Consider the following 12,357-nt stretch of genomic DNA (forward strand, 5'->3'; position numbering starts at 1 on the left):
TGGGGGCACCCCCCATGCGATAAAGAAGGCTCCTCCTGTAGCACAGAGTATAGTCTCAGTTCACCTGGCAAAAACAGGGGTGACATCTGGGCGGGGGGAGCAGAGAGTAGCCCTGTCCTGGTGTGTCACAGGCACTGTCTGAGCCCTTTTGTCACTAATTCAGATGAAAGACACCCGGCACCGTCGGACCATCTGCTCTGGGGGATATAAGCCTGGCCGGGTATCTAGTTTGGATGCCATGATATCAGTGCTTGGCACAAATGTCAGGGCACAGATGGGCTACTTTAGTGGACATCTCAGGAGATAGCAGTTGGTCCAGGTTTCTCAAGATTTTAGATTGTCCAGGTCCCTGTGACCCAGAGGAATGGAGAACCCTCCAACCTAAATCTTCCTGCCCACCCCAGTTTCCTCCCTCCTCCCATTTGTCTGACACATCAGAGCTGTTATGGTCTCCTGAACAGAATGTAGGCCATCTGTCACTTCCTCACGCCTGCCAATCCATGGGGTGGGTGTGAGCCTGTGGAGTGACAGCCCCACCAGCCGACGTGCACAGGAACCGACCGACCTCCTCCTTGCACGCTCCACTCCCTCATACTGGTTGTACTTTCTTTCACATCCTCACGCAGCCATTTTGAGAGCTATAAAGATCAGGAAATAGCCTTCCATCCTTCCCAGAGCTAGCAAAACTCTGTGTGAACTGAACCTGGAGCCAGGATCCATTGACCTTTTCCTAGCAGTTAAGGATCTAGGGAGCCGAGTGGGCCACAAGCAGGCTAGGCGTCATCTCTCCAGTTAAGTGGTTGAATGAGCCAACATAATCAATAGCAAAGCAATCCATGCCGCTGACCAGAGATAGCAAATAAGTTTCATTCCTATAGCCTAACTGATTGGTAATGACTGCCTGGATAACTGTTGAGAAGGATTCTGAAGTCCCATGTGACCTTAGCAAGAAGTTATCAAAATTGATTAGTGATGTCTGCCATGAATGAGGGGATGGCATGCCAGATGTCCATTCTATCCCTGTTTTAGGCCCTTCCTAATGTTTCAAGAAAGAGAAAGAGAGAACTGGGTGTGCTGATGTTTGGGTGCATGCTGGTAGCTCCATCTCAAGAGGCAGAGGTAGGTGGCTTAGAGTTCCAAGGTAGGCTTGAAGCTAAATTATGAGACTCTCCCTCTCAAAAAAAAAAAAAAAAAAAAAAATCTGGGCATGGTGGTGCATACCTCTAACCCCAGCACTCAGGAAGCAGAGATAGAGGATCACCATGAGTTCAAGGCCACTGTGAGACCACATGGTAAATTCCAGGTCAGCCTGGGCTAGAGCAAGACCCTGCCTCGAAAAACCAAATAAATAAATAAAGGGAATTTCGGGAACAGATGACAAATGGGAAGGGAAGTACTATCTCAGTCAATCTGAAGGACCCAGGTTCAATTCCCCAGTACCTACATAAAGGCAGATGCACAGGATGGCACATGCATCTGGAATTCATTTGCAGTGGCTAGAGGTCCTAGTGTACCCATTTTCTCTCTTCTCTCTATTTCTCTGTGTACAAATAAATTAAAAATATATTTTAAAAAACCAACTTTTGAACCAGGCATAGTGGTGCACACCTTTAATCCCAGCATTAGGGAAGCAGAGGTGGAAGGATCACTGTAAATTTGAGGCCACCCTGAGACTACAGAGTAAATTCTTGGTCAACCTGGCCTAGAGTCAGACCCTACCTTGACAAAATAAAAAGCAAAACGAAACAAAAAAACTTGTTTGTTTGTTTGTTTGTTTGTTTGTTTGTTTGTTTTTTCAAGGTAGGGTCTCACTCTAGCCCAGGCTGACCTGGAATTCACTGTGTATTCTCAGAGTGGCCTCGAACTCAAGGCAATCCTCCTACCTCTGCCTCCTTAATGCTGGGTTTAAAGGTGTGTGCCACCACGCCTGGCGCCAAAAAATCTTTTTTTAAAAATTAGGGAGGAGCTAGAAAGATAGCTTAGCAATTAAGGCACTTACCTGTGAAGCCTAAAGACCTAGGTTCGATTCCCCAGAACCCAGATAAGCCAGATGCACATGGTGGTGCATGCATCTGGACCTTGTTTCTAGTGGCTAAAGACCCTAGTGTGCCCATTCCCTCTCTCTCTTTCTTTCTCTCAAATAATAAAATAATATATTTTTTGAAAAATCAGGAAAGGGGAGGCAGATGTGGTGACACAACCTTTAATCCCAGCACTTGGGAGGCAGAGGTAGGAGGATCACTGTGAGCTCAAGGCCACCCTGAGGATACAGAGTGAATTCCAGGTTAACCTGGACTAGAGTGAGACCCTACCTCAAAAAAAAAAATCTGGGAAGGGGAAGACAGAAATGATTTTCTGAAAAGTGGAAGGGATAGGACTTCACAAGACTGGAAGAAGTCACACATCCATGAGGAAATCTAAAATAAAATTCCAAATATGTGAAGTATTTCTTAGGACTAATGAGCAGCAGTTTCACTGAGAACAGGACATGAACTTGAATGTGTTAGCATCTGAGGCAGAAAAGCCACTGTTGTGAGGACCAGCACTCCTAATACCTTCTTCATATCTTTCTCATCATGACTGATCATATGATTTTGAGCAAGGCACTTCCTTTTTTACATTTTTATTTATTTATTTATTTTTTGAGTGAGTGAGTGAGTGTGTGTGTGTGTGTGTGTGTGTTTGTATAGGCACACCAGGCTCTTTTGCCTCTGGAAATGAATGCCAGACACATGTGCCATTTTGTTTTATGTGGATGTTGGGGAATTAAACCCAGGCTGGCAAGCTTTGCTAGCAGGCACTCACCATTCATTGTTGAACCATCTTCCCGGCCCCTCCCCTTTTTCTGAGCCAAGGGTCTCATGTATCCCAAGCTGGTCTCAAACCAGCTATGTAACCAAGAATGACCTTGAATTTGTGATCCTCCTGCTTCCACCTAACAAGTATGTGCCACCATACCTGGTTTGTGTGGTGCTAAGGACTGAACTCAGGAGGGCATCATGCATGCTAGGCATACAGTCTACCAACTAAGCTATATCCCCCGCCCAAGACATCCTTTTCCTGACCTATCTCCTCATTGGTAAAAATAAGGCCTTTGAGATACACTAAGGATGGCAACTGTTTGTCATGTCATGGATACCTGGAGTGCTGTGTTGAGAAGGATTCTGAGGCGAAACCTGGAACTGTAGGAAAGTGCAATGATCGATTTATAATGTCTGTCCCAGGTGCCAGAAGAGAAAGGATAGCTCATGTGCCATCCCTGAAGTATGTGATATCATCTTGCTTCCAGCTCTAAAATTTTATAGCTCCATGATTCTCAACAATGAGCACACTCTCCAAGGTTCCCTGTCAAGAGTGAGATGGATCTCCTCCTGCCTGAGCTGGGTGGGATGCTGCACATGGGGTGGTGGCAGCAGGACCTCTGATTATCGCTTATTATTTCAGGACTGTCCTCAGAGGCCCCAACCATGGGAGAAGGGCCAGCCCCAGGCGTCAAGGAGACGGATAGAGAGCTCACTGCAGCCCCCACTCCTGAGCAGCCAGACCGAGGCGTGCACTTCGTCACCACAGCCCCTACCCTGAAACTGCTCAATCACCACCCGCTGCTGGAGGAATTCCTTCAAGAGGGACCCGAGAGGGGTGAGGGGCAACTGAGGCCGGCCCTGCCCTTTCAGCCTGACCCGCCTACGCCTTTCACTGCAAGCCCCCTTCCCCGCCGGGCCAACCAGGACAACCGTCCAGTCTTTACCAGCCCGACCCCGGCGGTGGCTGCAGTACCCACGCAGCCTCGGCCCAGGGAGGGACCTTGGAGTCTGGAATCAGAGGCCCCTGGGCTTCGTAGCACAGCTCCTCTCCCTCCCGGACCCGTGATGGCAGTACCCACCCCGCGCCCAGGGGACAGGCCCAGTACTACACCCCCCAGCCAAGCATGGACTCCAACCCAAGAGGGTCCTGGAGACATGGGCAAGCCGTGGCTTCCAAAGGGCGTATCTCAGGCCACAGGGCATGGGATTGAAGGGACCGTCGCCACCTCCACAGCTTCTGGGGACGATGAGGAGACCACCACCACCTCCACCATTGTTACCACCACCATCACCACAGTCCAGCCACCAGGTCAGCCAGGGCTAGAAGTGGAGGGGCGGGGCAGGGGGAGGAGCACAGCGGAATTCCTAAATACTTCTGGGTCAGCTTGCTCTGTCCTTTGGCACCAAGGCCCAGCCTGCAGAAGGCATGTGGATTGGAACCAGATAGCCCCAGGTTCAAGTCCTGATTCTTCCAACTAGAACACAGCTCTAGGGATTTTATTTAGCCTCTCTCAGCAGAGTGGTAATAAGAAAGTCTTTCTTTAAGAAATGGAAAAAATAATGAGCAAACAAACAAAAAAGAAAGTCTTTCTTGACAGGCATGGTGGCACATACCTTTAATCCCAGCACTTGGGAGGTAGAAGGACCACCATGAGCTCCAGGCCAACCTGAGACAACACAGTGAATTCTGGGCCAGCCTGGGCTAGAGCAAGACCCTACCTCAAAAAAAAAAAGAAAGAAAATAAAAGAGAGAAAGTCTTTCTCACTGTTCCACTGTGGGAACTGAGATAGGACTGCACATAGAAGGGGCTCAGTATAAGGCAATCTCATTCTGTCAACAGAGGAATAGACAGTCCTAGAAGTGGGTTTTAACACACACACACACACACACACACACACACACACACACACACAATTCAGCTGTAGCTTGGCCCACTCCACCAGAGCTGGGCTTAGCCTCCTGTCTCCTCCTGCCTCCCAGGCCCCTGTAGCTGGAATTTCTCAGGCCCAGAAGGCTTTCTGAACTCTCTTATGACCCCCGGCTCACCCTCTGATGTCGGCCTGGACTGTTTCTACTACATCTCTGTTTACCCTGGCTACGGCGTGGAGATCAAGGTGAGTGGCCTGGGTCCATCAAGGGCAAAGTTATTTCTTTTTTTTTTTTTTTTTGTAATTTTTATTAGCATTTTCCATGATTATAAAAAAATATCCCATGGTAATTCCCTCCCTACCCCCCCACTTTCCTCTTTAAAATTCCATTCTCCATCATATTACCTCCGCACCTCAATCATTGTACCAAAGTTATTTCTGCAGAAAGATACCTGCTATGGGGGAGGGGCTAAGAAATGTTTAGAGGCAACCAGTTGGGCAGGAGTGCCTAGGGCCGAGGATGCAAGATAGGCCAAAAATATGCTTGGATTCTGCCCTATGCACCATCCAGCAATGCCTAAGATGGCTGGTGTACCCACCACGTTTTTCCCCCAGAGCTCGATCAAGGGCTCAGAAGAGCTTGAGAGGCTCAGCCTTGGGTAGGCAGGGGACTGGGTGAGTGTGATTTTGGACAGGGCTGCGTGAGAGAGCCGGAGTGTCATTCACGCATCTGTTCACGCAATCATTCCTTCAGCAAATGCTACCTCAGCAGCTGCTGGGCCAGACCCTGCACTGGCTTCTGGGATGCAGAAGTAGGGAAGGCTGACATGGCCACACTGGGCAGAGAGGTGACTAGCTGGTGGGAGAGTCAGCTTGTCTCCAGCCTCCTGGGCACCTCATCCCTCTCTTGGGATTCAAATACTTCTTAAAGCCCCAGGCCTGAGCCTGAAGGTCCTTACCAATGTCCCACAGGCTCCTAACCCTCCATAAACACAACTTCTCCCTTGTTCCCCCAAACCTGCTCATCACCCCACTTTGTCCAGGGTCAGAAAACTAGAGTAGGATGTCCGTAGTGCTATGCGAATTGTATGCCCAGAGCTGTGCCATATGGAGTCACCTTGGCATTGCCCTCTTTCTCCTCTAGTCCCACAAACTCATCCTGAGGCTTCTGTTATCATGACAGCTCCCACAGCTCACTCTGGCCTGCTTCTGCTCCCGTCACCACAATGACTGTGCAGCACAGCCCTCGTCATCCCTCCTGGTGGTACCATGGTCACCTCACCGGTCCCCCCATCTGCACATGCTCCCTTGTGCTGCCCCCCCAACACACACACACAGCAATCATCTTTCTCAAAAGAGAACGCAGCCCTCCTGACTCCGCCTTTCCTAAGGGGCCTCTGATCAGGGTAGTCCATTGAGCCCATCTCTGCCACTTCCTGCTTCATCGTGGCCCCTTTGCTCCAAACAGCTTGTTTGCCCACAAAGCCTACTACTCATGTGCCCCAGAGAAACACACAGGTCCCTCTACCTGGAAAAACAAAAACAAAAACTGTCCCAATACCCCCTGCTTTAGGACTTTTGCCACCCTACCCATCCTTTTCTCTGGGCATTCTCTCCTGAAAGCCTTGGACCATCATCCCCCACTCCCGCACCTCAGCCCTTGTCACTCTGTTTTCTATGGGTCTGTTTATAAGCAGTCTACCACTCTGGCTAGATTGTGAGGTCCTAGAGGATATCTTGCAGTATGGGGCCCAGCATGGTTGTGGAAGTAAGAGGGAACACTTGACTCGCAGGTAGAAAAGAAAATTTTAGGCAGGGGACTGAGGAGGCACAGGAAGGGAGGCGTAGGAGACTGGGGAACAGATCCCCCCCCCTTAGTATCTGCTCCCTGCCCATCCCAGCTCCCATGAGCCCTGGAATCTGTTCAGGCAACGGACAGCAAGTTTCTAAGGGCAGCACCTCTGGCCATCCCCTTTGGGGCAGTGAGGTCCAGGTCATTGAGCCAGGTCCCCTGCCAGGTTCCCCTCTTCTTTCTGAAACTGCTTATTCCTGTTCTGCCAGCCCTGGGCCCCTCACTTTGGGCTGACTGGAAGGGCAATTAGGAACAGCCACCCCCTCTCAAGCCATTAGCACTCAGCACCGCTTAATTAAGGTAATTAATGTAAAATCATCACCTAATGAGAGGTGGCACCGGCTGTGGCTCACAGGGTGGAAGGTGCCAGGTGCAGGTGTTGGGGATAGGAGGAAGCAGATGCCAGCCTGAGTGCCCCCCTGCAGACCTGGCCTGGTTCCACCTGCCCCTCAAGTCTACCACCACCACTGAGCCCACTGGGCTAGGCTAGGTCCAGCCCTAGCTTCTCCCCCCACCCCTTCCCCACCACACACACACACACACACACACACACACACACACCAAGAAGACACCAGATAATGGGGCAAGACACACTGCTGGTTCTGCCCACCTCTGCCCTGGCCCAGTCCCAAGCCCCACCCTGGATGCCTGCTCCTCACACAGCGCTGGGTCTGTTGTCTGGCACTGCCACGATTTTTCATCAGAATGCAAAAGCTGTTACCAGGCAACCTTGAGACGAAGACCTGCCACAGCCCTGGATTGCCATCAGGAAACGTGGCACGTGCTCGTCCACCCTCCACCTCGGCCCTGTGGAGGCAGAATCCTTAAGGACTTTGTGGTCCCCAGTTGTCTGAGATAGAATCTGAGGCCATGGAAGATGCAGGGTGACCAGAGCCAGGTCGGTGCCTGCTTTAGAGAAAGAGCAGGAGACAGAAACAACCTAGACCAAAGCAAGTTTTAAGGTCTTGCAGGACTAGTTCTGGCCACCTCCACCCAACCCAGTCCTCCTGGCCAAACCTCACAGAGCACTTGAGACCTAAAGAATTATTGACACTTTAAACCAATATACCCACTAGATAGTTAGGGAAAGTGATCCAGGCAAGGCAAGAGAATTGCCTAAAATCATTCAGTTAATCAGTAACTAATGTGTTTTTTGTTTGTATTTTTGTTTGTTGTGAGGTAGGGTCTTGCTCTGGCCCACCTGACCTGGACCAGTCTCAGGCTGGCCTTGAACTCACAGCAATCCTCCTACCCCTGCTTCCCACGTGCTGGAATTAAAGGCGTGTACCACCACGCCTGGCTACAAATTTGAGCACTTTTAATATACCAGGCTCTGTTTTGGGTGTAAGGGACATAAATCTTCCTTGTTGGGGAAGAATGAAACCATAAGCAATGACCACAGGGTGCTCAGTGATAGTAGGGCAGGGCCTGGGAGCCTTCTGCTTTTTTTTTTTTTTCAAGGTATGGTCTCACTCTAGCCCAGGCTGACCTGGAACTCCCTATGTAGTCTCAGGGTGGCTTTGAACGCCCAATGATCCTCCTACCTCTGCCTCCCAAGTGTTGGGATTAAAGGAGTGTGCCACCATGCCTGGCTGGCTTGACTCCTTTTTGAAAGTCAGAGAAACCCCTTCAGAAGCCCCCACGGCTCACATGGGTCCCCCGCCCCTCCACAGGCAGCAGTCACAGCCCCGAGGTTGCCAGGCCTTTGTGGGCTTGGCGCTTGCCTCTCACTGCACTTGGCATTCCACGAACCTTCCCATTGCCAACCTCCATCTTGGCATGTCTGCTTTTTGTACCATCTGGAGCCTCAGCACAGCTGTCCACCATCTCTGCCTTCGTGCCCAGGTGGCCCCACTGGCACACAGTTCTCTCAGGCCAGACCAGCTGTCAGTATGATGGGAAGATGTCCTGAGTCAGGACCAGACCAGAGGTAAGCACCGAAAGGGAGTGACAGGCGTGGCACATAGGAATTTGAGCAAGTTCTTATTTCCAGGCTCCAGAAATGCTCATCTGGGGGTGATGGGGGGTACTGGAAGATCTGGCTCCAAGGCACATAGGCTTTCATGTAGGGCCAGGTTTCCAGTCCTGGCTCTGAACACCAACCAGCACTCAATAACTGGATAAGCCCCTGGCCTCCCCTGAGCCTATCCCTCTCCATAAAAGGAGCATAGCCAGGTGTGGTAACCAATGCCTTTAATCCCAGAACTTGGGTGGCAGAGGTAGGAGAATCCAGGTCATCTTGAGACTACAGGTCAGCCTGGGCTACAGCAAGACCCTACGTGGGTGAAGGGAGCGGGCAACAAACAAATAAATGAAGAGGGGCAATCAGATAGTGCACAGGGTCCCTCCTAGCCAATCACTGGGAGGGTGGCTCCTCAGGGTTAGGAAACTTCATGGCTAAGCTCAACTATGCTGTGTCCCTTGGGCCACTCCCTGCTTCCAGGTAGCTGAGCACTGAGGCCTCAGGCAGACGTCACACGTGAGGGTGGTGACCAATCTGGGAGAGCTGTGGCTAGCATCCAGGGAGTGGAAAATGGATCCTCTGCTTGTGAGGGGTTGCGCCCGCATAAGCCTGTGCAAAAGTGATGCATCATCTCATCTCACTTGTGGGGTGGGGAGTTACACCACTGGAACATGCTGGAAGCTAGACCAGCAGCCTCCTTTGGTCCAATGAGGCAGATAAAGGCATATGACTTGGGGGCTGGCAGAAGGCAAACTGAGAAAATGGCCATGTTTTCTCCTTGAACTACCCCCTGGCATGCCAGAGGCAAGGCTGTGGACTGCCGAGGGTCCTGTGGGAATTGTCCTCCAAGCTCCCTCAGCTTCTGTCTCCCCCACTGCCCTAGCCCCCAGGGCCCCTCTTGTCACTTGGATGGGACGTGGGAAGACAGCCCTCATGAGCGGAGCTGACATTTCAATCTGCCTTCTGGGCTCTTCAGATGGCTGCAAATTACATCAAGATTTCATCTCCCCCCTTGTCCAACACCCAGCCCTGTCTGGCCCCTGTCAGCCTGACCCGCCAACAAGTGACAAATTACTTTCCACCTTCTGTAGCAGGCCTGCAAGAGGGGGCTCTAAACTCAAGGCACAAGTGCTGAATAGCCAGCCCTGGGCTGAGGACTAGAAATCTGGATAGGAGCCATGGGGGCCTTATCCCAGACTTCATCGCCCCCCCCCAGGCTAAATTAGGAGCCAGACCACCTTGTGGGGCCCATAGAGGGGATCAGAGGTCTCATGTTCCAATGTCCCTAGCTTTACAGGTTGCCAGAGGAGAGGATAACTAATTCATGGGAACACAATCCGAACATCTCGAAAAGGCCAAGCCAGCCTAAGCCAAAACGAACCTCTCTGCTAAACCTGGGGTGTCGGGGGGCACCCAGAGTCTGGAAATAAAGATGTCTGGAAGTCTATTTCTGCAGGTGATACTCCCAGTAGGCTGGGAGGGAAAGAGGGCTCGCTTTGTTGCCAGCAAGGCAAGACTCTGCTTCTTAACAGCTGTGTGCCCCCTTCTCAGTGCCTTAGCTTTTCTGAGCCACTTTACTTCCAGGAATAAATCACCTTTCTCAGCGAGAGGCTCGAGACAGGGAGATGGTCTATGAATGGTGACTGTTATTGTAGCTGCTGCTGTCCTTCCCTCTGGTCCCAATAACCAAAAAAGATCGGAAGTTGGAGGTCAGACTGGAGGTACATGAGGAGCTAGGAAGAAAATGCTGTATTGATTTCTACGTCTCTAACTCCTGCCCCCCTTTCCCCCCCGCCCAGTACCCTGCTCTCCAAGATGCTCTGAGACCCACCTGTCCATGCTGGCCCAAGGGCCTCCAAGCTCTCCTGTAGAGGATTCCTGCTGCCCGCATTCAGCGCCACTTAAGGCACAATTGTATGCTGCCTGGCATCTCTCGATAATTACAGATTCCACGTGTGTGAGACTTGTTTTCCCAACTCTAACATCACAGAATCTCCAAGTTTGAAGGGACCTCATCCAGCCTCCGCCTGCTAGGGATTCCCTGAGGGATGTCCCCGGCAGATGGTCAGGCAGCCTCTACCCAAATGTGCCTGGGCGGGGAGCTCCTGGCATAGAGGAGGCGTTTCTTCCCCCAACATCCTGTCCTTGAGTCTTCAGCCCCTACACGCTACGAGGTCTCTCCTCCCAGCAGGAGTAGGGCTCTCACCCTGCCGACCCTGGCAGTCCCCAAGGCAGCCACAGCCAGAGGGGCTCAGGCCCAGCAGTGTCTGTCTCCTGGGACCTAGCTAGGCTCAGCATCCTGTGCTTCTCACCTCAGGGGGGGTGTTTTATATATATTTATTTACTAGAGAAAGAGAGAGAGAATGGTCTCCAGCCACTGAAAACTCCAGACACATGTGTCACCTTGTGCAACTGGCTTACGTGGGTCCTGGGACATTGAACTGAGATCCATGGGCTTCATAGGCAAACGCATTAACCGCTAAGCCATCTCCTCAGCACCTCAGAGGGATGTTTGTTCTGCACGTATGTCCTTAAGACTGACTGGGGAAGAGGGAATTGTGTTCCAGAATACCGTGCCAGGCTTTACTAGAGAGAAAGCAAGAGGGGATGAGGGTTTGAAGCACAAGGGATGCAGGCTAGGTCTGGGAGGTTGTGGAGGGTCAGCATCACTCCATGGGGAAGGGAAGGCAGAATTGTGTCAGCACCCAAAGAGGTGGGAGCCAGGAGAGCTTTGTGGCTGCAGGGCAGGAGATGAAGGCTGGCAAAGCCATTGGAAGCTGCCCATAAGTCCAAGAGGGTTTTGTCCTCTTGGGAAACCTGAAGCTACCCCATGGGGATTGGGTGGGAGAGAAAGAAGGTCTAGATGATCTCAGGCAGCCAGGGCCAAGAGGTGAATGGGAATGGGAGGGGTGGGGATGTCATCAGAGGTCATTCTTGGTGAGAAACTGTGGGCAGGAGGTGATCAGAGCTGAGATTGGAATGGGGGCTGAGGAGGAGAAGGAAGAGGAACTGACTGGGCCTCTTGGACGATAAAATTGGGAAGGATGGGTGACTTGCTGATATTTAACTCTTGAAGACTCTGCCTCAGAGTGACATAGTAGGGACCTTCGAGCTTGGTGATCAGTGATTTCATTAAAATACAGAGTATGAGCTAATGGATCTGAGGTGAGGTCTAGGGTTCTACCTTTCTTACAAGCTCCTAGGTGATGGGGATGTTGCTGGTCCGGGGACCACGTTTTAAATATCAAAGATGTGCTGGACATCGTGGCACACACCTGTAATCATAGCACACAGGAGGCTGAGGTTGGAGGATTATGACTTTGATGCCAGCCACATGGTGAGACCAAAGAAAGGAAGGAGGGAAACAAAAAAGGAGAGCCTCGCATGGTGGTGCACACCTTTAATCCCAACACTCAGAAGACAGAGGTAGGAGAATCACTGTGAGTTCAAGGCCACCTTAGAACTGCATGGTAAATTCCAGGTCTGCCTGGGCTAAGAGTGAGACTCTACTTGAAAGAAAGAAAGAGAGAGAGAGAAAGGAAGAAGGGTGAGAGAGAGGAAGGGAAAATCAAATAGTGTACTTGTCCAGGGTCACATGGCCAGGATAAGTACCCAGATCTCAAGTGTTCTTTCTATCAAATTACAGCACCCCTTCCTCTCTGGGCAGCATCTGCCCATGTCTGATCCTTATTTGACTGAGTGGAGGCATGGCACCCAGAAGCATGCTCCAGAAACTAGGGGGCCTAAAGATCAGGGTGGTGGCAAAGAGGACTCGTGACAGCCAAAGGAAGGAATAAGAGCAAGAGGCCTAAAGAAGAGAGCAAACAGAAGGACAGCGGGCACATGTAGCAAGGCCAAGCTGAGGGGCC

At 51.2% G+C, this 12,357-nt stretch overlaps 1 protein-coding gene across 3 annotated transcripts in view; it reads left to right on the forward strand.

The window, feature by feature from the left end:
• Sez6 (seizure related 6 homolog) overlaps window positions 1–12,357 on the forward strand; it is a 54,309-nt gene that overhangs the window by 22,453 nt on the left and 19,499 nt on the right. For all 3 annotated transcript variants that reach the window (XM_045159852.1, XM_045159853.1, XM_045159854.1), the window contains exons 2-3: window positions 3,445–4,113; window positions 4,786–4,919. In XM_045159852.1, coding sequence (XP_045015787.1) covers window positions 3,445–4,113; window positions 4,786–4,919 — 803 coding nt within the window. The remainder of the gene's footprint in view (window positions 1–3,444; window positions 4,114–4,785; window positions 4,920–12,357) is intronic.

This window comes from Jaculus jaculus, chromosome 9 (genome assembly GCF_020740685.1).
Source record: "Jaculus jaculus isolate mJacJac1 chromosome 9, mJacJac1.mat.Y.cur, whole genome shotgun sequence".
In the NCBI taxonomy this organism is placed as follows: domain Eukaryota; kingdom Metazoa; phylum Chordata; class Mammalia; order Rodentia; family Dipodidae; genus Jaculus; species Jaculus jaculus.